The sequence below is a fragment of the Nipponia nippon genome, unplaced genomic scaffold (genome assembly GCF_047370975.1).
Source record: "Nipponia nippon isolate SJK-2023a ecotype South Korea unplaced genomic scaffold, ASM4737097v1 scaffold_16, whole genome shotgun sequence".
Classification (NCBI taxonomy): Eukaryota; Metazoa; Chordata; class Aves; order Pelecaniformes; family Threskiornithidae; genus Nipponia; species Nipponia nippon.
This window is the reverse complement of record NW_028262332.1, coordinates 6,750,495-6,777,073: the sequence shown is the minus strand read 5'-3', so window position 1 is coordinate 6,777,073 and position 26,579 is coordinate 6,750,495. Positions and strand designations below refer to the sequence as shown.

General features: G+C 59.1%; 1 protein-coding gene across 1 annotated transcript; it reads right to left on the bottom strand.

Annotated features, from left to right (window-relative positions):
• Positions 1 to 1,085: 1,085 nt before the first annotated feature.
• PRRX2 (paired related homeobox 2) lies at positions 1,086 to 26,514 on the bottom strand. Its single transcript, XM_087752516.1, has 4 exons — positions 26,271 to 26,514; positions 4,498 to 4,682; positions 4,145 to 4,323; positions 1,086 to 3,579 (listed from the first exon to the last, which is right to left on the bottom strand). The coding sequence occupies exons 1-4, from the start codon at positions 26,512 to 26,514 to the stop codon at positions 3,444 to 3,446; spliced, it is 744 nt and encodes a 247-aa protein (XP_087608642.1). The 3' UTR covers positions 1,086 to 3,443.
• Between the last annotated feature and the right edge of the window lie 65 nt (positions 26,515 to 26,579).

The window sequence follows — 26,579 nt, the reverse complement described above, 5'->3', positions numbered from 1 at the left end:
TTGCCTGTTTCCAGCTCCCAGGGCTGTGCAATAACTTTCTGCTGGTCTCTGCTGGGACCATTGATCAGCGCTTGTCCCAGGAGGACAGGACGTCCGTAACAGATGCTCATCCCTGAGGTCTGTGGAACATCAATTAGTATTTACATGTTTCCACCCCCATTTACGATGCTGGATTTGACCTGATAACCTAGCAGCAAGGGGCTCTGCTGTCTGCTCCTGGCTGCATCCCATCTCAGCCTATTCCCTTGCTGCTAGGGGGAAATGTGGGTGCTGCTCCCAAGGCTGTGGGTGGGAACTGGGGCCAGCTTTAATGTCAGCTGCTGCTTTGTGGGGAATTTGCAAGCTGACGGGGGCAAACCCTGTAAGCTCTGCCATTCCCAGTGGGATTTTGAAGGGGAAAAGAAAACTGAGCCCTCTTCCCTGACACCCCTTCCTCAATAGCCCATGGTCATTATCCTGGAACGAAATAGGATGGATCTGGCAAGGCTCTGCAGTTAGCTGTTATGCAGGGACCTTAGGCTATTTTCTGTGCCCCTTGAGTTTCCACCATCTCCAGGCATCAGCTTGAGGGTCCCAAGCCAGAGGGAAGCCCAGCAGCTCTACTGCGGGACCGTTGTCCCTCTGCCCTGTCCCAGCTCACAGGGCCTTGACACGTTCCCCCCTTGTCCCTCTCCCGGGGCACACGGACCACTCACTGTTTGGGAGCCTGGGGTGAAATCCAGGTCTCGGGGAGAAGCTGTGAGATGCCACCATCATGCAAGGTGAAGGTGGCCAGATCATGGCTCTCGTCCCCTGCCCGTGCTGCTTGCCCAGGGCAGGTGGGGAAACCGCAGTGGCCAGTGAGGAAAGAGCCACGTCCCAGTCATGTGCATGGACACATCTCTACTCAGTAAAATATTTATTCCTCCATTATTTCACAAGAGTTGTTTTTACAAAAACCTTACAAAAATTTCCAAAACACAGACATGCAGAAGAAAAAAAGATCCATCATGGATCTTGTTACAAGTAATTGAAATGTACAAATAGAAAGGGTGAGAGGGAGCTTAGATTACAATAATCCCTCTGTCCTGCTACCCCTCTGTGGGTGCAATTTGTATCTCGTCTCGGTGAGGCTTCAGCGTTGACTGACAAGCTGCAATAAGCTGCCAAGAGCATGGTGAAGGAGGGGCCCTAAGATTAGGAGCGAATGTTTTCAAATATATATACACATATAGATATTTAGTGAAGAAATATTTATTCCCTGCTTTTTTTAGGTTTACAGAAACGGCATCTGCAAACTATTACATGGATTTATTTTCATTAATGCTCTCAAAGAGGCTCCGACATTTATATCCCTGTGGTTTCATCTTGTATAACTGAAAAAAGAGCCCTGTGCTTTCCATGGGAATAGGACCCCCGGCCCCTCCTCCTGCCCGGAGCGGTGTTTCTCATGGCGGATGATTTGATCCACAGTGGATCCATCTTGACCCTGGCCTGGCATGTCTCAGCTTTTGTCAGGTCTCTGTGTGGTGTCTCTCTGCGGTCTGGGAAGCTGTGTGCTCCCCTTCTGGCATGGCAAATGGGGGGATACCAGCTCTGGAAACAGGGGTGGGGGGCACAGGGTGGGTGTTTAGGGTGACTTTGCTCCCTGGATGAGGTGGGCAGCGTCGGTCAGGCTGTGCCCCCTCCCTGCCCACCGTGCTGGAGGAGGGGAGCTGCACTGGGTAGAGCAGAGAAAGCCGGGGCTGGGGGTGGGATGGAGGGGCCGCTTCACCCCCAACCAGAGGAGGTGTGCTCCTCTCCTGGTTCTCCCATCAGGTCTCCAGCGCCGGGTGCTGGGTGAGTCCCCCTGGGCAGGTGCTGCCTGGGGTGAAGCTGAGGGTCCTGGTGTCGCAGCCGCTGGGTACCACGTGCGGCTGCAGTGAGAGCCCCAGTGAGAAAGGGAGAGGATGCTCCTGGGAGCGGTGGGGACTCAGGTGGTGTAGTTGGGACGCTTTCAGCTTTGGTGTCACACACTGGAGGATGTTTATCTGGAGGAAGCACCTTAGGAATTGCTGTATTTGTCCTCAGAGCTACTGCTACAGTCCCCAGCAGGCCTAAGCCCTCCTAGGGAAGGGGGGCTGGTGCCTTCTCCATCCAGACCACCCATCTGAGCTGGTGATGTCCCTGCGCTTGGCGGTGGCTCTTTGCAGTGGGTGAGGAAAGAGTGGTCTGGCTTCCAGAGGGCTTTAACCACAGGGTAAAACCTCCATCACTCTGGGTCATCCCCCATTGCTGCAGTATTGGCAGGGGAAGGTGGAGGGTTCATCTCTCTGTGGCTCAGTCCCACGGGTGAAGGACTGGGGTGCCGTAAGCCTGGGGCAAGGTTGCCCACCCTGCGTCCATCCCCCTGCACGTCCCACCTTGCAACCTCATTAGGCTGCACGGTAGGGTGGGATGAGGGGGAAACCATTTCCTTTCTGCAAAACCAAAGAAGCCCACCCCCACGGAGTCACCAGCCTCAGACCCCTGCACACATCTGCGAGCTGCCGACGGGGAGGCTGTGCCTCCGGAAGGCGAAGCCTGCTCTGCCGTTGGCATGAAGTGCTGGGAGCCGCCTACTCAGCTGAAACCCAACAGCTTTTTCCAATTTTCTCTTTCCCTGGGACGGTTCAGTGACCTGGGGCTCTGCAGAATCGCTGGCAAACCCGCCGAGGCAGGGCAGCAGTGCCTGCTTGGGGACCAGCAATGCTCCCCAAAGCTCGCAGGAGAGCTCACAGGCTCTGAGTAAGCCTGTCCAGATGCTCCAGCCCTCCTCGCCCCTCTGGGAAGGAACCAAGCCTGATGCCATCGACACAGGCAGCTCCTAAAGGCAGGCAGCGCGGCGCAGGGGGCTGGCCGGGACCAGCCGTGGCAGGGGCGAGCCGTCGGCTTCCCAAAGTCTCTCCCAAGCACCGCGACTGGGGATGCACAAAGAAGCGAACACGCGGGTCAGCTTCGGCACGCGCGATTGAGCACCGCAAGTCGCAGCCCGGTGGAAAGGGGGGCTCGTGATCCTCCCACCGCCGCATGCTGTCCCTGCGGGAGGAGAAGACCCAATAACTCTTTGGCTCTCTGGGCAAGATACCCAAATTGGTCAAATCCAATAGTCCAAGATCCTTCCATGTTTGGAAGCAAATTCTTGTTCCCTTGGCAAGTCTGTTTGTCCTCGAAGAGCGCGTGGGGGGTATGTGTGTATATATAGCCTTTATTATAAGGGTGTGCGGAAAAGCAAGTTTCTAACCAAGTTTGCTCCATATGTGGCTATAATTATGTGCCACTTTGGCCTGGGACTGACTCTACCTTCAAAAGGGAAGAGGAGAGGAGAGGTGCTGAGACGTTTGACGAGTGGCATGTGGGTTGGGCAGGCGGCAAGTTTGTCCTGGACCGGCACAGGAGCTCCACGCTGTATCCTGGATGAGGCCACGGGGTGGGCTTTGCCCTGGTCAGTTCACGGTTGGCACCTGGTTCTGATGGAGGCTGAACTCTTTGGCTTTGAGGCGCAGGCTGGCGATGCTGTTGGCCATGTTCACCCCTTGGGTGGGTGTCGCGGTCCCGCTGGAGCTGTAGGACGGCACAGTGCTGCGGGGAGGGAGCAGGGAAGGAATGAGGCATGGCCCGTGGAGGAGTCCCTGTGCCCCACGTGGTCCTGCTGGCTTCCCAGGCCAGACTGGTTGTTCCCTCTTAGACATCTCCCACAAGAGCAGCCAAGGCTTCAGCATTTTTGTGTGGCTGGATGCATGTGGGAACCCCTCAAATATGCACCAGGAGGCCCTGCCTTGAGCTTTTGGATGAAATGGCTGGATGCAGAGAGCTGGGAACCAGAAGGGACCCATGCCACCTCCTGTGTCGAGATGTGGGAAGGGTCAGCACGAGGCCAAGCAAATCCCTTGCGAGGACCAGGGCCACCAGCTCCAGCCCCAAAATGCATGGAGGCAGGGAAACCTGCTCAGCGGCGGGCGGGGGGTGCTTGGATGGGGCTGAAACGGGTTCCCAAAGCAAAGCCGGATGAGCTCCTTTTGGCCCCATAAAACTCCCCATGTCCTCAGTAGCGGCACAGGGCTGCACTCCTGCGGCGGTGGGGCGGTCCCTAGGCAGCCTGTCCCATGGCCACCTCCTCCCCAGCTCCTCCAGTGCCTGCACCTACCTGTACGGGGAGGTGCTGGTCCAGGAGAGATACTCTGGGGTCAGTGCGGTGGGCCGCGGCGCCATGGGCTGCTCAATGGCTGCTTCTTGGCTGTAGGATTTGAGGAGCGATGCCGATCTGTTGGCCAGCATTGCCCTCTCGTTACGGCGAAACTTGGCCCTTCGGTTCTGAAACCAGACCTGTGTGGGGAGGGAAGGTGGTCAGCGGGGACCCGGTGCGAGCAGGGATGTCCCAAGCATCCGTCCTACAGATCATGGTCACGTGCAGGATGAAACGAGAGAGGGGACAGTCCCTGCTCCCGCCTGGGGACAAGGCAGAGGGTGTTGTTTTCTCCCACACAAACCTTTGCTCACCTGGACTCTCGCCTCGCTAAGGTTGACTCTTCTCGCCAGCTCCTCCCGCACAAAGGCATCAGGGTAGTGCGTCCTCTCAAAGACCCTCTCCAGAGCCTGCAGCTGGCTGCTGTTGAAGGTGGTGCGGTTCCTCCTCTGTTTCTTCTTCCTCTTGGCCACCCCGCGGCTTGGGCTCAGGCTCTCGCCTGTGGGGAGAGCATAAAAGAGGCCGCGTGAGAGCCGGACCCATGTGAGACCCCACAGACCCCATATGGGGACCCGGCCGGGCTCGAGCCCTCCTGGGCATCTGCACTGCCCTGCTCTGTAGCAGCCCTGCTCCCTGCGGGTGCCTGGGACTCTGCGGGGAGCAGCATATCTGCAACCTTGTGGTCTCCATGAGAATCAAAACCTATTTTAGGACCTACTGGAGCTTAGGGTTAAACCTAACATTTGCAAAGACCTGTGGTGGTTTCATGTCCAGCTAAACCCACCCAGACCTGATTTTGAATACCAGTCTCAGTGGATTCTGGGGCACCACTTGACTCAAACTGCTGGGACTGCGTCTCACAGCCCCCCCCCCCCCCAACGGCGACACGTCCACAGGGTCTCTTGGGCTTGGCTCTTGCTAAGGTTTTAGGTCAGGCTTTCATGGACGGCAATGGAAATTCAGCACCAAAACTTCTCTGAGATGTGGGTCTCAGCTCCCACCTCCAGCACCCCCTGAAGTCCCCAGCTGTGGTATGTCCCCAGGATGACACAGGACTGCAGCCGAGCATCTGCTCATCCAACCCTGGTCTTCAGAGCTAGGAACAAATGCCTCCATGTCTTGCAGAGCTCAGCCTCCACAGCGTTTATTTCTGGCTTTGCTGGCTTATGGAAACATGAAGTTGAGGGTGTAGTTTGGTTTCTCAGTATTGATCTTGGGCTTTCAGCCAGGCTGAGATTAATTTCTTCTTTGTCACTAATATCATCAGGTTTAGGCAAGTTTATGAAGTCTTTTTCTGAGATACCCAGTCAGCTGCCTGCAAAGGCTTCATGGGGAACACGTCTCACTGTCGTTCTTCCTTATGGAGGTACTGGTTAATTATTCTTTCTGTTAATAAAGCATCTGGATCCAATCTGTACCTACTGGTGGGAAAGTATTTTGGAATTATTTGAAATGTTAATAGTTTTATGACATTCTGATTCATAGCAGGGTTATATTGGAGTTTTCTGCTCTATATCATTGCAGAGGCCATGATGGCAGGAATTACTGCTCCCTGAATATGCTCAAGAAATAAATACTTGTTAATAAGCTATCTTGATACTTATTAAATAGATGTGCAGCATTTTCAGATCATACTTGAGCAAGTAACAAAATCTACTGGAAGGAACATTAACTCCCCCGCTTCAAGACACCACCAAGCTGTTGAGCAGGAGGAAACTATGGGTTCCGAGATCTTTAAGGCCAGAAAAACCTTCTTGGACCTTAATTCTGAATAATTCAAGCCATGAAACCTCCAACATGTTCTTTATCAAGTCTCTAAGGTCCCTTTGTGCCCAAGTATACCACTCTCAAGGGCTGTCCCATCCTGAGATGAGCCATGAGGACCAGAGAAACTCCAATATCTGCTGGCAGCTTGTCCCTGGGACTAATCACCTTCTGCCCAAAGCAGGGTCCAAACTTAGAGCTACTGCAGAGTTTCCTTGCACCCTTCTCCAAAAACCATGCTGCTGGCTGATGCCACCAACAGCATCCCGGTGCCAAACGCGAGCCATGCAAGGGGATGTGGCAGGGGAGGAAGGGTTAAATTTATTTCCATTGCTGGCAGTGGCCTCCCAGAAAGAGCAGGTGGCTTCTCTGGCACTTTGCTATAGCGTGGACCAGTGTCAGGGCCTGGGAGCACTGCGTGCCTCCAACACCCTGACCCATTACGGGATGAAGCGTTGGGCTGGGAGGAGATGCAGGGATGCAGAGGTGGGACCTGGGCACCACCACCAGCCCCCTTCCCCATCTCGCTGCAGCCGCCGACGTATCTCTGGGTCTTTTATTGTGTTCTAGGTGCATTTGGACCTTGGTTGACCATCCCTTGGGCTGGAAACAGCCCGTGCTCTTGTATTTGGGACATGACCTTCTTGGTTGGGTAAAGATACGATGGATGGCGCTGTGCCTGAAATACGTGTGGGTTTGAGGCCCTTTCCCCGGCCAGGAAACTGCAGGCTGCCCTTTGCCGCCGTGCGTGTTTAAAGGCTCACAAATAAAATTCTCTAGATTCCCTCCAGCCCTTGTTCCTGCAGCTTCAAATGTTCTGCCAGTCTCTGCTTTCCAGTTGCCCCTTTTAGTTAAACTCCTTTTTTGGTCCTGTTTTCCTTCAGCAAGCTAATGAGCCGCTGGATTAAAATACATGAAGTCCAGTCATGGTTGTCCCTGAGCTTTCTGGGAGCCTGGGACCGAAACAGGAACCATCGGGCTGGGAAGGAGCTACAGGATGTAACGGGACGAGAGATGCTTCCTTGCAGGTTTATGGCCACCCCATAGGGCTTCTGGGGAAATTATAGACCAGGGCTTGGTTCAAAAAGTGCCGTCACCAAGGGCACCCACTGCCCCCCACCGAACAGGCAATGATTTCAACAGAGCCCTAGTAAATGTATAAATAAAATTTATAAACCCCCTTTGGTTTTGTCCCCAATTTAAAATCTGGCTATAGGACTTTTCCGTAAGTGAAGGCTTCTCTCACCCACTCTAATTTGGCTGAAAGCAAGGAGGAGGAGGAAAGGTTTCCTAAATTAACTCTCAAACCAGCTCTGTAGGATCTGGCCCAATTTCAGGCTGTTTTTTATCTCCCCAAACCCATGGAGGCAAGAGCTAAACAGCCACGGGAGCTGGGCAGTGCTGAGTGATTCCCGTAAGGGCTGGCAGGCGTGCTGGGATGGAGATTTAAGACTGGAGTTGGGTCAGGATGCGTCCAGGCGCTGGCGGTTCCTGGGTGGTTGGAGAGCTGCAAGCCCTGGGCCATGTCTGCGTTGGGCATTTTGTTTAGCCCCTATTGCTGGTTGGAATGGAGGGACCTTCTCCTGCACCAGAAAACCCTGTGGGATGCACCAGGGAGCTTCTCGGAGGATGCTGGTGGCCAAAACCCCTTCCCCACCTACTCACACTTCCCCTAAAACATGCTGCGCCTCGGTGTAGCTCAGAGCTCCCCAATCCGCCACAGAAACCTTTGCTTTCCAGCTCAGTTCTCTGCTACATTCATTTTCCCCCGCCATCTCCGTACCGCAGGGAGGCAGCTCCATGCCCAGGGCGCCTGCCTGGGTTTTCTGCTCCGCTCAAGGATGAGACTTGGTAACGGATAAACATCTTTTCCCCATTAGCTCAGGCATCGCAGGCTTGTGGGACCAGATAAATGCCACCCTAATTGCTGGCGGCGTGCATCTGACAGGTTTACAGCGTGCAAAGTCAGGCCGGATTGCTTCTATCAAAGATGCTTTAATAACCCCAAATCGGCTTTCCAAAAATGAGCATCGCTAAGCACTCTGCAGCATTGGAAAAGGAATGGGGAAGGGGGTGGGTTGGGTCCCCTGCAGACCCCTTGCCATCTCGCTGCCACCCAGCCGTGGGAATCGGATTTAACCAGATTCACTGACACCTTGATAGAGGAATTGGAAATTCCCTGCCCCGATGGGCTTCCAGCAATAACAGTTTGTAATTGCACAAAGTTAAAAACCAGCTCACCGCCGTCTTTCTTTTGCTGCAAAGCCGTGCTCGGGGAGGTTATGGAGAAAGCTGAACCTTTGCCTTTGTCAGTTATAATTTGGGGGTTCGTTTGGGACACAGCTGGGGGCATCGGCTTGATTGTCCCACCCCGAGGTCAGAGGGGGCCCCTGAGCCACCCCCCCAGGCACCCTCGCTGTCAGTGTATTTATCTTCCACTGATTACAATTTCCGCTAAAGGGGAAAAAAATGCAGGGGAAGGGGGAAAACAGGGGGGATAACGTTACCAAATAACGAAAGATGACATGGCGGGGAGGATGGGGAAAGGGAGGCACAGGGGCTTTGCACAGAGCAGGATGGGCCCGGGGTGCTTCACAAAAAGAGCCTTTAATTGCCCAGTGTGTTAGAAAAGACACAAGTCTTTTTGCCCATGATGTGGATGAGTTTTGGGGTGCTGGATGTGGCCTGGGTAACCTCCAGCCTCCTCTCCGCGATGCCCACCCTCGGGCAATGCTGCCTGCCTCAGAGCTGTGGGCAGCCCGGGGGGCAGCGCTCTGCCCTATGGATGCCATGGGGTGCTGGGAGTCACCCCCAAACCCTTCTCCATGCAGGAGCACCGACGCTGGCAAGCCTGGACCGCGCCGTGCCAGTGAGCTGCCTTGCCACCAGAAACTGGGCAGCAACTGGTCCTGCCCCATTTGCAAAGGCAGCGGCCCCAGCACCACCGGGTCAGAGCCGCGCTGGTTCAGCTGAGCACCGACCAAGCCCACTTTGCCAGCTCTTGCCTTTTCCCTCTGTGCTTCCATTAGTTTTCCAGAGGAAGGACTCGGCGGGTTTCAGCTGCCGAAGCCTGGGCGCTGGGCTTGCCAAGGGGGGCCCCACGCTGGCAGGGCCCCCAGCCTCCCGCGCAGCAGCCGCTGAGTGCTGTAAAGAGGTAATTTTCACTAGATTTCCACCGAGGCTTTGGCTTTGACTTACGACCTCCATTAGCGAGCGATGAACGACCTCTGTGCAGCTGTGATCCAGACCTAACCAGCATTTAAAATCCCAGCCGCTCACATGCCTGAGCCCCAGGGACTGCGATGTCCCCGGGCAGGGATGCTCCGGCAGGGCAGCTCATCCCTCAGGATGGCTTTCGGCGGTGGGCTCCATCGCCACCCATGCTCAGTCTCCCACTGCGGGCAGCTCCCCTCTGGACACCCAGTTTGGAGGGTTTCTTTGCAAAATGCTCATCCCGGAGCACGGTGTTCACCCACCGCCATCCCCGTGACCCGGGATCGTCACCTCAGCCGACTGCAAGTCTGTTTCTCCTTGGATGATGCTGCAAAACCCCCCGCGTGCACCGCTACGCCCTGGGACGGGGTTTGCTGGCTCCAGCTCTGCCACTTGGCTTTGGGGTGCAAATATGGGGCTTCTCTGGGGGCCGTGCCAAGAGGGAGCGAGTTCAACCCTTCTCCTGCAAAAATCCCAGGCTACATCTCCTCCGACGTGTTTCATTTTCCATTGCGCCACAGACCCCGGAGCCCTGAAGAGTTTTCTGCCGTTAAATTATTTCACGCGTTCCATTTATTTGCGAGCAGTTTGCCAAAGACCTTTTAAGCTTTAAATTTTTCAACACCCCCCCCCCCCCCCCCCGCCAAATGATCAAATCTGCCGTACCATTTACTTCCCTTCTCCGCCTGGAATGGCATTTTTTTCCCCTTTTTTCTTCTTGGGTATAATTTAAGGGTTGAAATAGCCTGGAGGGAATTAGCTGTAAATTCTTCCTAAGACAAATAAATTCAGCCCTCTAAGTTTCTACGTTTTTCAAACTGTTGAGAGACATTTTGGGTTTGTTTTACTTGAAATAATGATCGTGGCATATCTGACCCTCAGGCTGCAGCCGGCTCTAACCAAATAAATAACTTTTATTAATTAAGGTTTATCCTTAACAAATAAAACCCCAATTTGATCTAGGCTGGCTGAATTAGCAAAAATAAACAACGGGTTCTCTGGGCACTTGATGTGGATTTAACAAATTAACGCTGGGCCTTCATCAGGGAAGCCGCAGGGTGGTGGAGGTCTTTTACAGCCAAGAAATCCTTTGGAAAAACAATGTCTTTCGTTTCTCCCATGGTCTTTCTTGGTAAACATGTGGACTCCCTTCATCCCTTTATATACTCCGGGGAAGCGGGGAGAGCTCCGGCGATGACGTCCGCCAAAGTTTCATGTGTAATTGTTTAACTTGTTCCTCTAAATCATGCGATGGGGAGGAAGCGTTTCCCTTCAGATCGTGGTGAGCAGCGCCGGAGCAAAGCTCGGGTTTGGGAATTGCCCCTCCATGGTGTCCGCCTGTTCTGGCTCCTTTTTATCCCATAACGTTCAGCTGAGACACCCAAAGCCAGGGGGTGATTTGGGGGTGCATGGGCAGCCGAGCACAGCTGAACCCCCTTTCCAGCAGCCACTGCCAGCACTGCCCTGCCTTGGGACGCGGTCGGGAACAGCCTGGGAGCCCCCGGGGGGGTTTTACCTGCCCACCCTGGGGCTTTGCGGCGAGGAGGGCTGGCAGGAGGGATGCTCTACAGGCCAAAGGGCAGCTGGGGGCTTGTCCCCGCTCGTGGGCGCAGGCGGCACAGGGTTTGTTGCAGAAGCGATGGTGGGAGCTGCCTATGCCGCTACAGGTCTTTAATCTCCCCAGTTCATCTCGGGAAGCCCAGCGGGCTGCGAAGCAGCCGGGAAGCTGCCCCTCCATGTGTGCTGGTTTGCCCAACCGTGGTGCCTTTCCTGCACCCACCAGTGAGCCCAACCTGGGTGCACAGGAGCAACACGGCGTCACAGCTCGGAGGCAAAACTATATCGGCATAACTCCATTTTCTGGGTGGTTTCATCCTGCTCCCTGGGGGAGAGGCCCCTTGGGGCCACCAACCCCTGCCCACAGGGTGCCAGTCCCAGCTGTGCTCAGCACGATGCTGCAAGGTCCAAACCCATCCTGGGAACAACTGATGGGCACAGGGACGGGGTATCCCTGGGGAACGGGGGCTGCCATCCCCTTCCTGGGCTCCCGCGCTGCCAGGAATGGGCTCTGACCTCCTCATCCCGACCCACCGCCACTCCCTGCTCCCCCTCCAGCCCAGCCCCAGCCTTGCAAAGACCCCGGGAATGCCGGAGGCTCTGGGGAGGGGATTGAAGCCGGGGGGGTCCAAATGTGCTGAGTCCGAAGGAAACTTTCTCGGCTCAAGTGGCGTACATGAAAAATTTAAGAGAGGGGCAAGTCTCAGCTACTGGAGAAACATTACAGCGAAATGTTTCCGAGGATGTTTCACCTCATTAATTGTGAAAAAACTGAAACGCTGACACGTTTTTACAGGCTGCCAGTTTTGCTGGGGGAAAAGTGTCTCTGTTAAAAAAGAGCAGCAAAAGCCTGGACCAAGAAAGAGGCCAAGGCTGTCCCGGGAGGGCCTTAGCCTGCGCTCACTGACAGGCAGCAGCAGACTGTTTTATGGTTATAGAGCTGCCGCTGCACCAGCCAGAAACCACCCAGCGCCGTGGTTCGCTGCCCCCAGCCATGCGGACACCTGATTTTTGCGAGGATCCTGCACGGCGGTGCTGCAACCCCGGGGATGCTCCGTGCACACCCCCGAGCCCGGGAGGCTTTTCCCCTTGCACCCCTAGAAGCTGCAATTGCTGCTCGGTGGCGATGCCAGGGATGGTGTGCGGTGTCCGAGCACCCATCGTGGCATGTCCGACCGAAAGCCTGAGCAAGCTGGGAAGGTCCTGGAGAGCCGGCCGAGCTGGCAGCATCCCTGCATCCCAGTGGGAATGTGTCCAACCTGTGCTTGCAACCCAACTGTGGCACCGCAGCATTTTGTCAGGTCATCCTCATCTTCAGTGCAGCAAACAGTGGGAACGTGATGCTTAGCTGGGTTTGGGGACCAGAAGGAGCCTGGAAAGGAGGAGCCCCATGTTGTGGGATGCTGCCTCTCTTAGGGGTGGTCCCAGCCCAGCAGCAGCCACCGAATTCACAGTGAGAACCGTGAGCAGATTCAAAGCTGGCTCTCCAGCAAGGGCGGTGGTGATTTATCTGCTGCAAAACCCAAGCACACAAGAGGGACAAGATCAGGAGGTGTCACAGCGAGGAGGGGAGGGAGAGAGGGGATGAAGGAGATGAAGGAAGAAGGGGAGGAAGAGAGGGGAACCAGATGCTGGAGAAGCCAGGTGAGGACCTGGCTGGCCAAGTCGTGCTCTGTGATTTAGAGAGGATGCTCTGAAAGCTGAAAGCTGGTACAATCCATGGGGCTGCAGTCATCTGCTGCAGGTAAAGCCCCGAGGCTTTGACATGCTCAGCCCTCCCTGAACACTTCACAACCCTTCCAACCACACCAAAGGCTCCTGCCCCGGCTGAGGGCTCGTGCGCAGCCCAGTGCGGTGCTCGCCCAGCTGGGGCTGGAGCCCGGGAATGGTGTTTTGGCACGGCCAGCTCTTGCGTCAGCGGAAGTGTTTAATGGATTAATTGCAGCCACGTTCCCCGAAGGAGGAGACAGGGTAGGTGGGATGCTCTCAAGCCTCAGGAAGAGGCTGGGGAACATCTTTGGCCACGAAGCCCCAGTGGGAGAGGGCTGAGCAGCCTGAGAAATTCCCCCCCTGCTCTCCCAGGCGGCTGGGGGAGATGGTGCCGTGACCCGCCTTTTACCCAGGGTGGGAACTGCCGGCCCGTGGACAGACCTTTGGAGAAGGGGACGTGGACAGACCCTGCTGCTGGGCTCACCGGCTCCAGCACGGACCCCAGCAGCCTGGCCCCAGCTCCAACCCTGTGGCAGGATCCAGACCACAAAGCCTGGCACTATCAGCACCCCCTTAAACAACTGCTCCAGAAACAGCCTTTAAAGCCAGGCAACGGCGTTGGCACATGGCGCTGGGCTCGGCGAAGCCTTTCGCTGCGCTTTCCCAGCCGCCTGGCTCCTGCGCACCCCGGGAGCTGGGGCTGGGGCCATTGTGCAGGGCCGCAGGGCTCAGACTGCCTGGCTGCACCCGCTGACGGGTGGCACCAACCCAGGGCATCCAGCCCAGGACCCAGGGCGCCAAGCACATCCCGTGGGCTTGGTGATCTGCAAGCGAAAAATTCCCTCCCGGAGCTGTGCCCGCACGGGGTGGTGGGTGACCCCAGCCTGGCGAAGGGCTTTCAGGAGCTGCCAAGAGCATCCCGTGTGCTCGGAGGAGGCTGCAACCGCAGCCTGACACAATGGGCTGTCCCAGCTCCAGCACCGCCATCGCCTCCATTGTGTCAGGTCTCCACGGGGATGGAGCCGCAGAGGATCCAAGTGGGGGACGAGCTGGGGTGCTGCTTCCCTCCCGGATACCCCGGGTTTCACCCCGAGGGATGGCAGGGCAAGGAGAAAAGTCTGCTGGGAAAGGTCCATTGTCTGCACGAGTTTGTTGGGGACGGTGGCACTGCGGCGGTCACCGCCGGGCGCCCTGGCTTTGCATGGTCGGGGTCTGGCCAGGGTCTGGCATCTTCCTCGCTCACGGTGGGGGAACGCGCAGCTCAAGGAGGGTCACTCCCCTCTGGGGTCCCCCTTTGCCTAGATGGGGCTGGGGCCACACCGAGCCTCCAAAAACTCATCCATGATGGTGCCGGTCTGGATGTCCCCTGCAAATGCCAAAGAGGGAGAAGGGGAGACAGGATAGATACAGGGATGTGGTGTGTGTTGTGCTGCAGCTCCTGGCTTTGCCCAGGGATGCTCCAGGAGGCTGTGTCAGACCAAAGGGCTTCTCGGGCAGATGTTTGTGGCCACAGGGCCAGGGGTGGCAGGAGCTGCTCGGCTGGGTGAGCCGAAGCCCTCACGGCACAGCCAAGCGCCTCGGGAAAAGGCACCGCGGTGGGTTTGAAGTGACGAGCCGGGCCAAGTACAGAGCAGCACCGACCGACGGGGGATCAGGAATTTTAATTTTGTTCTCCCGCAGATCTGCCAGCCCCCGCAGTGGAGGCCTGGGGACCAACAAAAGGCGCTGGCTCTCCCCCAGCCGCCGGCAGCCGGGAGCCTCCCCAGCGAGGAGGCATTCACCAGGGGGGTTTGCTTTCATCTCCTGACCAGGAGACCTTTTTGTGGTGGGACGAGACCAGCGCCTGTCCTGTGCCTCGCACCGCTGTAGCACCCCAGGATGCCCCTGGGGACGAAGCCCCCGGGCACCCTCCCAGGACACAGACTCCCTGCTTTGCCAGCATCGTTTATGCCGTGCATTAAAATAGCTGAGCGCGAAGAGTGGCAGCGCCGGTGACAGTTAACAGATGTGTGAACAGGCTTCTGTGGCGCGGGGAAACGGCAGGCCTGAGCCCCGCTGCCAAAATGCTGGGGTTTGGGTCAGTCCTGGGCACTGCAGCGAGGGGGTCCGGGCAGAGGGGACAGCCACGGTGGCTGCCCACAGCCATCAGTGAGGGGGATGCCGGGATGGACAATGCCAGAACGGGTGATGCCGGGATGGACGGACCCCACTGTCCTGTGTCGGGGCTGAGCATGGCAGATGCTGCTTCTCTCCCCATCCCACAAATGTTTTAGGCACTGTTTGGTGCATCCATGATGCAGCCGCAGAGGTGCCAACATCGCTCACACGCGTCCGCCTGACATAACAGGTTACACGGTTTCCCAGCAGGGCATGGGGCATGTGTAATTAATTAACGCTAATGAGACTTGTGTAAACGCTGGCCCTGAGAGCAGCACCCACCTGCGCTTGCAAAGCTCCACCAAAAACTCAGCTTTAACTGCAAAGAGGTTTTCCTCAGGGGGTTGGGAAGGGGACGGGGTGGCGCGTGCCTCGGACCATCACAGTCTTGAGAGCTCGCTGAGATTTTTGCATGGTGTTTAAAAAATAAAACTAATCAGCCAGGGCTGCGTAGCAGGAACGCCGTGTAGAGGGCTGGCTCCCAGCCAGGGACCCCTGGCATGGAGATCCCAGCCTTTCTCTCCCTGCCCCCAGCCCCCCAAAAAAGTGGTTTCTTGAAATTTAATAAGCAAAAGCCCATAGCAAGCCAGCCTCGACGGCATCTGGCACTGAAACCCAACACCGGCCCACCAGGTTAAAGCACAGACCCCATTGCATCAGGGTCATTGCCAAGGGGGAGGGAAGAGGACAGGCAGGGACCACAGGGAACAGCAGGAACCCCCTCAGTGTCCCCTCCTGCCGCCTCCGTCCACCGACCCGACTTCCCTGTCTTTTTTGCAGCCCACTGGGCATTTTTCACACCCAGGCCAAGATACCACCGAGCGCCCATTTTATCAGCGAGCACCGGCACCTGCCGAGAGCCCATCCCGCGACCACCGGCTGGCATCCCTGGCCAGGGAACACCGGCACGTTTGGCTGGGGTGCAGGATGGGTGCGAGCCCCTGGCCAGGACCCCATCCCACCGCCGCTCCGAGGAGGACCCTCGTGGGCACATGCACGCACAGACGTCCCGGAAACCCTCGCCAGTGAGCAGCATCGCTGTCCTCCAGTCTGGTTTTCATTTGAGGTCGGTGGCCTCTCGCCAAATTTATTGTAAAACATTCATTTTAATAAGTGGCTCGTATCTTTTTTCTTTTTTTTTTTTTTTTTAAACCCAGCCCGGTTAACTGTTTCCAGGTTAAAGCAGAGCCGTGCACAGGGACGGCAGGGATGGCAGGGATGGCGGGGACCGTGGGGACAGCAGGGACAGCAGGCAGGGGGCTGGAGGCAGGTGCCAGCCGCGGGGAGGACACCAGGGGACACCTCGGAGATGCCAGGGTGGGGGCAGCTGCATCGAGGTCCTGCTTCTGCAGATCCTGGAGGCGCTGAGACCCTCGCCCTCGTCACCCCAAGCCTTCATCCCTTCCAGGTCCCTGGGGAGCCTAAGCACCATTTTGCTGCACTGGGGACCCCAACCCCGGCACCAGACTGGCTGAGGCCCCAAAACCCAGCCAGGAGTAAAGTGGCGGGGACGCTGGCACCAGTGTTTGGGGTCCCGGGGTGCAGGTTGGGGACCTCCAGGCACTCTCATACAAATCTCATTAAAACTTAACCCCTGATGGGTAACCGGGTCGTGCTGAGCATGCAAAGGGCTTCGCAAAGTGGACGGTGCCTGGTAGTTTAGTTTTGACATTTGTTTTAAGTTTTATAAAGCTCTAATACTAATAGAAATGCTTCAGTGTCTTTTAATTTAAATGAAAACAGTTATTTTTTTAATTTAAAAATTCCCCTGAGGTATTTACAACCCCCAAATTACAGCCATGTGGCCGGCCCAGCCAAGAAAGTGAAATCGGTGAGGAAGGAGCGTGGCGGCCGCCCCAGCCCGAGCCGAGCCCAGCATGGCCCTGAGCAGCACCGCGCCAGTGGCTGTCCCCATGTCACCCGTGTCCCCTCCACAGCACCCCATGGATGCTTTGCACCTTTCCTGGGGATGTGGGATCCCAGTTCACGGGGTGACCAGCCCCCAGAGCTGCCAGCCATAGCCGTCCCTGGCAGGATGGCATCCTTCTGTCTTTCCTGCTTTCCTTCTGTCCTTCCTTTTTCGTCCTTCCCTCTCCCCCCTCTCCCTTCCTTCTCTCTTTCCCTCTCCTGGACCCATATCAGGGTGCTGTGGGCAGAGGCAGGAGCAGCCCTGTGGCATCGGTGGGTTTGGAGATAGGAGCTGCCCCTGCCCGTTACCCCATTCTGTGCCCTCCTCGGCCGTGCTGCTGCCGGACCAGGCTCCTTGCTCCCCACCAGCTGCCCAGCCCTGTCTGCGGCGTCCCCCATGTGCTCCCCTGCAGCATCACTGCTACTCCTACCCCAATGCACCCCTGCAGCAATGCAACCCGCCCCGGCCCCTGCAATGCCCTGCATGGCTCAGGGTGCAATGCAGCCCCCCCCACACACACTGCAGTGCGCCGTCGAGCTTGGGATGTGATGCAAGCCTCCCCTGTCACTGCCCCGTGTGAGCTGGGATGCAGTGTGGTCCACCCCCCATTAATTCCCTGCACAAAGGGGCTGCAATGCAATATCCCTGCCTTTGCTGCAATGCTCTGCACAGCTCAGGGTGCAATGCAATCCCACCCCCCAGCAATGCTCTGCATGACCTGGGGTACAACGCAATTCCCTGGCATGACTCAGGGTACAATGCAACACTCCCTCCCCCTGCAATGCCCTGTACAATTTGGGGTGCAATGTAATCCCCACCCACCCAACACGCTGCATGAACAGGGGTACAACGCACCCCACACACACACAACTCAGGGTGTAATGCAACCCACACGCACGCTGCAATGCCCTGTACAGCTTGGGGTGCAGTACGACCCCCCCATATGCACATTGCATCGCCCTGTACAGCTTGGGGTGCAGTACGACCCCCCCATATGCACATTGCATCGCCCTGTACAGCTTGGGGTGCAATGCAATCCCCACCCAAGCAATGTGCTGCATGACCTGTGGTACAATGCAGTCCCCCGGCAAGACTCGGGGTGCAATGCAACCCCCCCATACACAAATTGCAATGCCCTGTACATCTTGGGGTGCAATGTAACCCCCCTCCAATGCCCTGCATGACTCGGGGTGCAGCCCACAGCCTGGGGCAGCACGCCCTGCTGCACCACCACCTCTGCTCCAGCTCTGTACCTGGGCTGCTCCCCCCCAGCCCCCCAGGCTCAGCACCCGGGCTCTGCCCCCTCCCCAGCGCCCCGCTCTCGCCAGCGCTGCCATGTGCTCCCCGGCGCTCCCCCGGCTCCCCTGCCATGTGCACTCCAGTTTCCTTGCGTGTGAAGCCTGCAGCCTCTCAGATTCAGTGGCTGGAAAGGATGGCGCCTCTCCACATCTGGTTCAATGCGCGAGCCTGGCGCCTGGCTTAGCCACAGTCTCCATTCAGAGACACACAGACTTTAATAGACTCATACAATTCTTCCTGATCTATCACTGCAGCCGCAGCTGAAAAGCTGCTTTATTATATGCACTCCAAAGGGGGATGAGGAGGGAAGGGGAGGGGGCTGGCGGCTGGCGCTGCTGCTCTCTGAAGGCTCCCAGCCCGCCCGGCGTCCCCCCAGGACCTGAGCTGCACCCCCGGTCCTGCCCCGGCTCCCGGGGGCCGTTCGCCCCCAGCCCCAGGGTGAAGGAGCAGCGTCACGGCCTCGTTGCACCTCCTGCTCAATTGACGCCTGTGGCCCCCCGAGCTGCTGTTTACACCCCGGCAGCATGCACGGATGGGGCAGTCCCCAGCAGAGCTGCAGGGGAGGTGGGTGGCAAAGGGGACTCTGTCCCCCTAATGTCCCCAAAAGGGTGCCACTCCCCCCCAAGCTGGGACAATTTCCCCCAATCCCTCCAACATCAGCATCCCATTTACCCCGCAACTCCCTGCTAGGGGATCCGCAGCCGGAGCCGCCAGCACGGGCTGCCTGTGGGTGAGGGGCTGCCCCGCGATGGGCGCCAGACCCCCCCCACGCCCCCAGCGATGCCCCCGGCACATCCCAGTGCAGGTGCTGGTGCTGGTTATCCCAGGAGAAGCGCAGGGCAGGGAATTGTCCAGCAAGGGATGCTGAGCACCGACAGGGCGTTTCGTTATGCCGTGGGAAGGCTGGAAAACTTCACCCGCAGCCACGCGTCCCTCGGGTGAACGCGAATGTTGGGAATGCCTCAAGGGCGAGGGTGGGATTTTTTTTTTTTTAATTCTTGGAAATTTGGGAGCATCCAGTGGAAAAAAACCCAGTTCTGCAGTGCTGTGGCAGTGCTGGCAAACAGGCGTCAGAAAACCACCTTGAAATCACAAATCAGTCCTTCCTCACCAGGAGGGGTTGTTTTCCCCATCCTCCCTGACCCGGCTGGCATCACTGTCCCCACGCAGGCACCGGGACCAAGCAGGAGATGGCTGCCTCTGCCCACTGCGCTTTCACCCTCTTCCCAGTTGCTTTTTCCAGCCAGGAAAAAAAATTATTTGCATTAACCCTGGTCTACATCCTTGCCCGGTCCCGGCTCAGCCTGGCCACAACCCACTGCCCCAGCGCTTTAAAGGATGCTCTGAGCCTGCCCCGTGGCTCAGGATCCCATCCTGGGAGGATAACTCCTTCCAGCTGCTGCTTGCGCCACAGGGAGGGGATGAGGTGCCAGCCTGGGGACACCAAGCCTCTGCCAGCCCCAAAGCACCCGAGTCCCATCCTCCTTCAAACCTCATCCCTTCGGCTCAATGATTTTACAGCTCTGGAGGGATAATTCCCTGTGGCTGGAGGAGATCAGCCCCGGGAGAAGGGGTGATGAGCCCCACTCCCTGGGAGAGAAGAAGGTTTTCTAACGAGGCAGCCTCAAAGCCCCAAATCATTTCATCAGCCTCCCAGCTACAGACACACGCCCAGGCTCTCTTAAAATGCTGATTCGTTGAAATTCACCCATCTTGGCTGCGTGGAGTCGAAATTTCATATTTTTCCTGTGAATCAGCCCTGTTCCCTGAAATAACAGCCCAAAAGGAGAGGGGAAATAGTCTTGCACTGAGCTGTTCCTGGTCGAGTTAGACATAATAGCCTGGGGGGGGGGGGGGACGGGGGGACGGGCAAGGTGTCCCTGCGCCCTGGCACCCTCCTGGGCTGGGCATGGCTGTGCCACTGGGCGTTTGGAGCTGCTGCTGGGGATCCCAAGGGAATGAGGCAGAGCCCCATCTCCCTACTGCACATGGGACCCCCCCGCTGTCCCCTCCAGACCATGTTGAGCGGTGACTTTTGCAGCTCTGCCCCACCACGCTCCTGTGCCCTTTCACTGCTGAAAAGTGGGGTGGGAACCAGCATCCCCCATGGCGGTGCCCTCTGAAAACCTGGCTTACTGGGAGCGCTGAGGGGAGAAAAATCCCAGCAAAGAGAACTGGGAGGTAAAAAGTGTTTTTCCTGCCTTCCTGGCCCATCCAAGGCTGCTCTGGCTCTTGGGCTCCCGCAGCAAGGGGGGACCCATCTCCCCAGGCCCTGGTTTGGGTTTTTTTTCTCTTTTCCCTCTGGCAGCGGCTACCCCCGGCGCAGATGCGAGTGTGTGTGGGGACCCCGCAGAGCCCTGCAAACGCTGCAGAAAAACGTGCTGGTATGTATTTCCCTGCGCCCCTGGAGAGGGCTCCGAGCGAGCAGGGCTGCTTCCCGGGGTTGCAAAAGCCCCCACTCCAACCCAGAGCCCCCCGAGCTGGGCTGGGGGGAGCCCGGAGCCCAGGTGGGGGTGTTCAGCCCCTTTAGGGGCAAATTTTCCCCAAATTGGAGCCCAGGTGCCACCAGTCAGTAAGAGCCTGACTGCACTCCAGGGCACAGAGCATCCGCCCAGCGCGCAGGGAGGAGCGGGATGGTGAGCGGGTGTCACTGCAGGGAGGAGAAGGATGGTGAGCGGGTGTCACCCTTCGGGGCTGGAGGGGACAGGGAAGCACAGAGCAGTGGTACCAGGTGGCCCCATGCCAGAAACCCCATTAGACCTGGGGTGTCCCAGCCATGCCCCCCACCCCAGGGTCCCTCCCTGCCTGTACCTGGCAGTGGTTTGTGCTGCTCTGGCTGGTTTTGGCAGGGCTGTGACCTAACTCAGCCTCTCGTCCTGCCCGCGCCGTGGGAAAAGCATCGCTCCCACCCACCCTGTGGTTTTTCACATGGGTGAGACCTGGGGAACCAGTTTCCCCCCGTCCATGAGACAGGGGACCCCCAGGCAGCCCACGTGCAGGACAGTGGGTCCCGTGGCAGTGACGCAGGGTGAGAGCCATGGTGGGGGGGGTCCCCAGTTAGGGATGGGAAGCCTGGCTGGAGGGGTCACGCTGCAGGCTGGGGCTGTCCCCTGTCCCCTGCAGCAGCCCGGAGGGATGCAGGGCGGGTCCCTCCCCATAGCCCTTTTTTTCCTGACTGGGATACACTGGGCTCCCTGCGAGCGGCTGGAAACCGTCTGGGCGAGCTGGGACACGTCAAGCTCCCCATCCATCCCTCGCCTGTCGCCAGCCTCACACTAAGCGCAAACAAATGTGGAGGGCCGGGAGGCGGGCTGAGGCGGGGAGCTCCCGCCCGGATTAATTGGTGCTTACTCAATACGTCCTGATGGATGCTGCACCGGGGACCTGCCAGCATTGGGCACTAGACAAGTGCTGGTCTTGGGCACAAGGCCCGGCTGTGCTGTCCCCTCCACTGGGTACCGTCCCTGCATGGAGAAAAACCTCTTGTCTTGGGGTCTGCAGCCCTCAAAGCCCTCCGGGGGGGGGAAATGTCCCCAGACTGGGGACAGTGAAGGTGATGTCCGGTCTCTGAGAGTCATGGCCATGCAAGGATGGCTCCTGTCCCGGTGCCACCCAGCCTGGCTGCGCTGGCCTTACAAGGACCGAGATGGCTCGCCTTCCCCCGGGCTGTGGATGCCATCGTTCCTGGCTCTGCCATGCAGGGACCGTCCCCACCAAAGGCCCTGCAGCAGGTTTGCCAGCCTGGGAAGATGCCATGGATGGGGGATCCTTTGCCCAGGCACCCTCAGCTGATGCTGTTCTGGGGAGCAGTGAGGGACCACGGGTGCTGTAAACCCCTTGCCCCAGCCTTGCTGCCTGCTGGCGAGTCATGTCCCACCCCAGTGCATCCCAACCCCATCCAGGCTGGGGCAAGCAGGTCGTGGTGCCACCCCAAGCAGCCAGGACCCCTCCTGTCCCCTCCTTCAGGGGACAAAAGCATGAGAGCCTCTCCTTGGAGAGCTGCAGCCACATCCATCAGACCCTTCTCAAAGCCTCTTCCCCCTGTGCGGGCTGAGTCAGGGTCCCGACACCCCCATGCCTCCCTGAGCGGTCACCCAGAAACCACAGAAAGCCCCCCGGCAGGCTCGGGGGATTTCCAGCAGTTTTGGGGCCATGGAAAGCAGATGGGTGCTGGAGAGAGGGGTCTGACGGGTCTGGGGTTATGGGGCAGGGGGACCCTGGCTGGCTCCCATGCCCGTGGCCCTATCCTGCTGGCCCCAGGGGTCTGTATTGCCCTGAGCCAGGCACGGGGGGTCGGCCACAAGTTAATGATGCTGGGTTTAATTGCAGCTGAGCCACGTACATGCATGGATGTCCCAGGGAAGGCAGATCCCCATGGGCACATCCCGGCCCTTTTCCAGCAGCGTTATGTTACAGGGCTGACTCCTGTCTGCGCAGCCCGAGGGGCCGAGCTGTTCCTGAGCCATGGCCCCCCAGCCAGCGGGGACAAGTGGCATTTGGGAAGGCAGAGAAGTGCAGCCAAAACATGTCCTGTGAGCCAGGACCGGCACTGCCCCTGGGCTGGGCCGCCATGGGGACATCGGCCGGGATGGCTCTGCCTCAGGGAAGGTGTCTGAGCCCTGGGAGCAGCTCGGGGCTGCTTGGGGCAATCAGCTAACGCCTAACCCCAAAAGCAAGCCCCTTCCCCTTTTCCACTCCATTACCAGGTCCCTGCCCCTCTTCTCCCTTTTCAACTGCCCTTGTTTATGTAATTAAAACCAATTTGCTGTAACATCATCTTAATCCCCCCCTGCCCCCTTGGATGCAGTCTCTCCTCTCCTCTCATTTCATCACTGCTCTGCTCAGCATCCGCACAGCCCCAGCGCGGGTTGGAGGGTCCCGGCCACCCCAGGGGTGAGGAAGGGGCCCCAGGAGCTGCTCTGCAAACAGGGTGCCCAGGGGCTACCACATCTCCCCATCCCATCACCCAGTCCCACCGGCTGCAGCCGAACGGGCAATGCGTGCCTGCCCCGCGCCGGAGGATCCCCTCCGAGGGGCCGCAGCCCTTCCTCCGAGCCCAGCCACGACAAAAGTGGCTCTTTCTGAGTTTTCAGCCCCGAAGCGGCTGCCGGAGCCAGCGCCCGACTCCCTCTCCCATCCCCAGGCGGCACCAAAAGTAAGTTCATTGTTTGAAAAGCCATCAGTCAAGGCCTGCTGGCTAAAATTACCCTCCTGCTTTATCATCTTGAGAACATTAAGGGCTGTTGTTAACAGATGTTTCGCGTTACACATTATTTGTTAGTCTAATGAAAGGAGGTGAACAAGCTTTCAAGACCTCAGAAGTTGTGCGGAAGGTTTTCGATGGGAGGCTGCTGCACCGCTCCGGGGGAAGATGAAGATGAGGATGGGGATGGGGATGAGACCTCACCACCCTGTTGGCGTTTCCTCGCTCTTGCCTGACTTGTGGGATTTCTGCCTCTTAATTTTTGGGTGCCACGAGAGCAATGTGTTACACAGATATTTGTACTCGTCCTCCCGAGAGGATGCGCTGGGTGCCCTCAGGGCCAGTTTGGGGCCGGGGCCAGGGCAGAGGCTGAGCAGCCCCCTTGGCTGGAGAGGGAGGTGGGGACAGCTCCGGTCCTTGGTGCCAGCGGGAAGGGATGTGCCAGCCCTGCAAGGGATGCCGGCAGCGGCTAACGGAGGGGCTGCTCCTGGAGCAGAGATGCGCCCAGGGCCCTGGACGTGGGGCTGCCCCCAGCCACCCTCCCCAGCGGGGAGGTCGGTGGGACGGGGTGGTGGGTGAGGGCAGGAAGGGGTTGAATCCCCCTCTGCAAAGAATAAAACCCTGCCCTGAGTTTCTCTGGCTCTGCCAGCCTCGGGAACAGAAGCCTCCTCTTGCTGTGGCTGCCTGGGGAAGGGCAGAGGGTTTCGTCGAGGTCGCAGTCTGCTGAGCACAGCCTGGGGCTGCCTACAGCATCCCTGCGCCAGCTCTGCCAGCGCGGCCCCTTGGACGACGGCAAGCCCTGCCCGGCGGAGGGGCTGCCTGCAGCGAGAGGGCTGCTCTTCCTCCGACCCACCGGCGCGGTGATCCTGATAACGGCTTCCCGGCTGGAGCGCAGAGCCGCATCCTGCAGAGGGACACTCGGGTATCAGGGTCTGTCTGCATTGATCGTAAATCTGCTGCCACCGACCTGCGGGGCTCCAAGCTTGCATCTGGTGGAAAAACCCCACGATGGTGAAGAGGAAGATGAGAGCAAACACTGAGAGGCTGTTTTACTTTAGGATGCCAATAAAAGATAACGTTACCAGTAAAAGTTCCTCTGCTGTCATCACGCTGATGCCAAAAGCATCGCAGATGTGTAGCAAAAGGCTGATGCTCGCAAAGGCAGGGCGTTTGCCTGGTAGTTAGAGTCTCCCCATCTCGATTTAGGAAATTGCATCCCAGTGTAGGCAGTGGCAGTGGGTAACGGGTCTCACAGGTCGATCTTTGCCTGCACACAGTTTTTCTCCTCTGTTTCCTTGTTCTCTTCTTGCTCGCTGCTCTCAGCTCCCATCGCTCAGGTATTTCTCTCTCCAGGTGGGATGAGGGGGAGAAATGCTTCCACTCCTGGATGGGTGGTTGGAGCATCCCAGGTGCTGACAGTGGCTTCATCCCTGCAACCTCACCAAAACAGGTGCTAATGGGAAATATCTCCTGTCGTCCAGCGGTGCTTGGATCAGCGGGCCAAACCTCGCCAGGCCTCTATCCCAGGAGGAATGGGCTTTTAGGGTGAAAAATGGGCTTGTGGGGATCAGCCAGCACCCTTGCCTCTCTCTCTGGTATTTGCATCACCCCCGGTCCCCACTGAGCCTCTTTGGGGTGCAGGAGCTCAGCAGGGTGGTAGTTTCTCTGCTGTTTTGCAAATAGCCCTGTGAGACGAGAGGGCTGCTGCAGGCCGGGCCAGGTTTCCCAAAGCAGCGTTGATCCCACGCGGCATACTGTCCCCCTGTACGGACCCATCAATGGGCTAAAACCTCCCCGCAGTCCCAAAGGCAACGCGAGAAGTACAAACAAAACCCAAGGGAAGGGGAGGGAGGATGGAAAATAACACCGAAAATACCAGATACCATCCCAGAAAGCAGCGCCCAGCCTCACCCAGCCCTCAGCATCCCGAGCAGAGGCAGGTTGGGGACGCAGGGGGGTTCTCCATGGAGGAAGGAGGTCGTGCAGGGAGTGAGATGTGGGTGGGAGAAAGATGCTTCAGACCTGCACGCAATGCGGGAGCCACGGGAGGGGACAGAGGGAGCACCCTGTGTGCGGGGGGGGTCCCACTGGAAGCCCCTCACCGCAGGTCTGGGCAGTGCCCGGGGTGGGCTGAGCCCCCTTCACCGGCACAGCTTCCCGGGTGGGCTGTGCAACCCTGACCAGGCACCGATCCGGGCCGTCAGCCCCCCAGGGCTGCGCTCCGGGGGCCGCAGAGAACAAGCCCAGGGTACCAAAAGCCAGCCGGGGGGCAGGTTTGGGGGATGCCACCCCCAAACACCCCCACCCCGCGCTCTGCTTCCATCCCCGCTCCCCTCCGCCGCCCCTGCGCCCGAGGGGACACCCGGCTCCGGGGGGGCTCTGCGGGCTGTCGGGTGCCCCCGGACCGGGGCTTTGCCGCAGGGAAGGGGCGAATCCTCCTCGCCCCCGCCTCGGGCACCGGAGCCGGGATGCGCGGGGGCCGGCGGAGCGGAGCGGGCGGCAGCCGCGGAGCCCGCGGGCAGGCGGGGTTGTCCCGTTAAAAACGCGCCTTCTGGCAGGACCGAGCGCCACGAAGCCGGGTCCCGGGTCGGTCCCCGTCCCCTCTCCCAGCCCCGGCTCTGTCCCCGCCGGCCCGGTGCTGCCGGTGCTACCGGCCCGGAGATGCGGTGGCCGGGAGCGGACCCGCTGCGTCCCGGTCCCCGTGGCCCCGCCGGGCCGCCTCCGCTCCCCGGGCCCGGAAACCGAGGCGGGGAGCCCCGGGGGAAGGGGGGACCCCGCCGGCCGCGCAGCCCCGGGACGCACCGGCTGCGCGGCACCGTCCCGTACCCGGCACCTCCGGTGGCGGCGGGGAGGCAGCCGGTGCGGGGTCGCTCCCCTCGGCGTGGGGTCCCTGTGTCCCCCGTCCCCGGTGCGGGGTCGCTCCCCTCGGTGCGGGGTCCCTGTGTCCCCCGTCCCCGGTGCGGGGTCCCTCTCCGCCGGTGCGATGTCCCTGTCCCCCCGGTGCGATGTCCCTCTGCCCCAGCCGTCGCGGTGTCGGCAGCCCCGCAGCTCGCCCCGACGGGGGTCACTCCTCGCCTCCACCCGCCCCCCCGGTCCCCCCCACCCCTCCGCGGGGGGACACCGACCCCCTTTGTCCCCGGTGCCCGCCGCTGCGCAGGGGTCGCCGGCTCCGCAGCCCGGCCCGGGGCGGAGGGGGGACGGACGGCGGGGACACCCCATCCCCGAGGCTGCCCCAAACCGGGGGGGGACGCCCATCCCGGGGCGGCGGGACTCACCGTCCTGGGGCGCTGCCTCGCTGCCGCTGCTGCCTCCCGACGGCTCCGGCATGGCCTTGCCGCCACCGGCGGGCGGGGGGCCGGCCGGGGGGGTCCCGTTCATCCCGGCAGCTACCTCCTCCAGGTCGAGGAGGTGGCTGACGCTGAAGTTTTTCCGGCTTTGAGGGTTTTCGGGCGGCTCCGGGCCGCGCACGGCGCTGGGGGCGAACGGCTTGTCCATGGCGAAGGCTGGCGCCGAGTCCATGGCTCCCACCCCCAGCCCACCCCGAGGTGCCGGGCCGCTCCCCGGCCCCCTTCCCCTTCCCCACC

Excerpts from the sequence above, each read along its gene's own strand:
- PRRX2 (XM_087752516.1), bottom strand. The coding sequence starts at position 26,514 with ATGGACTCGGCGCCAGCCTTCGCCATGGACAAGCCGTTCGCCCCCAGC. Across the intron at positions 4,683-26,270 it reads CGAGGCAGCGCCCCAGGACG|GCGAGAGCCTGAGCCCAAGC; the intron begins GTGAGTCCCGCC and ends CTCTCCCCACAG. Across the intron at positions 3,580-4,144 it reads ACCAGCACCTCCCCGTACAG|CACTGTGCCGTCCTACAGCT; the intron begins GTAGGTGCAGGC and ends CCCTCCCCGCAG.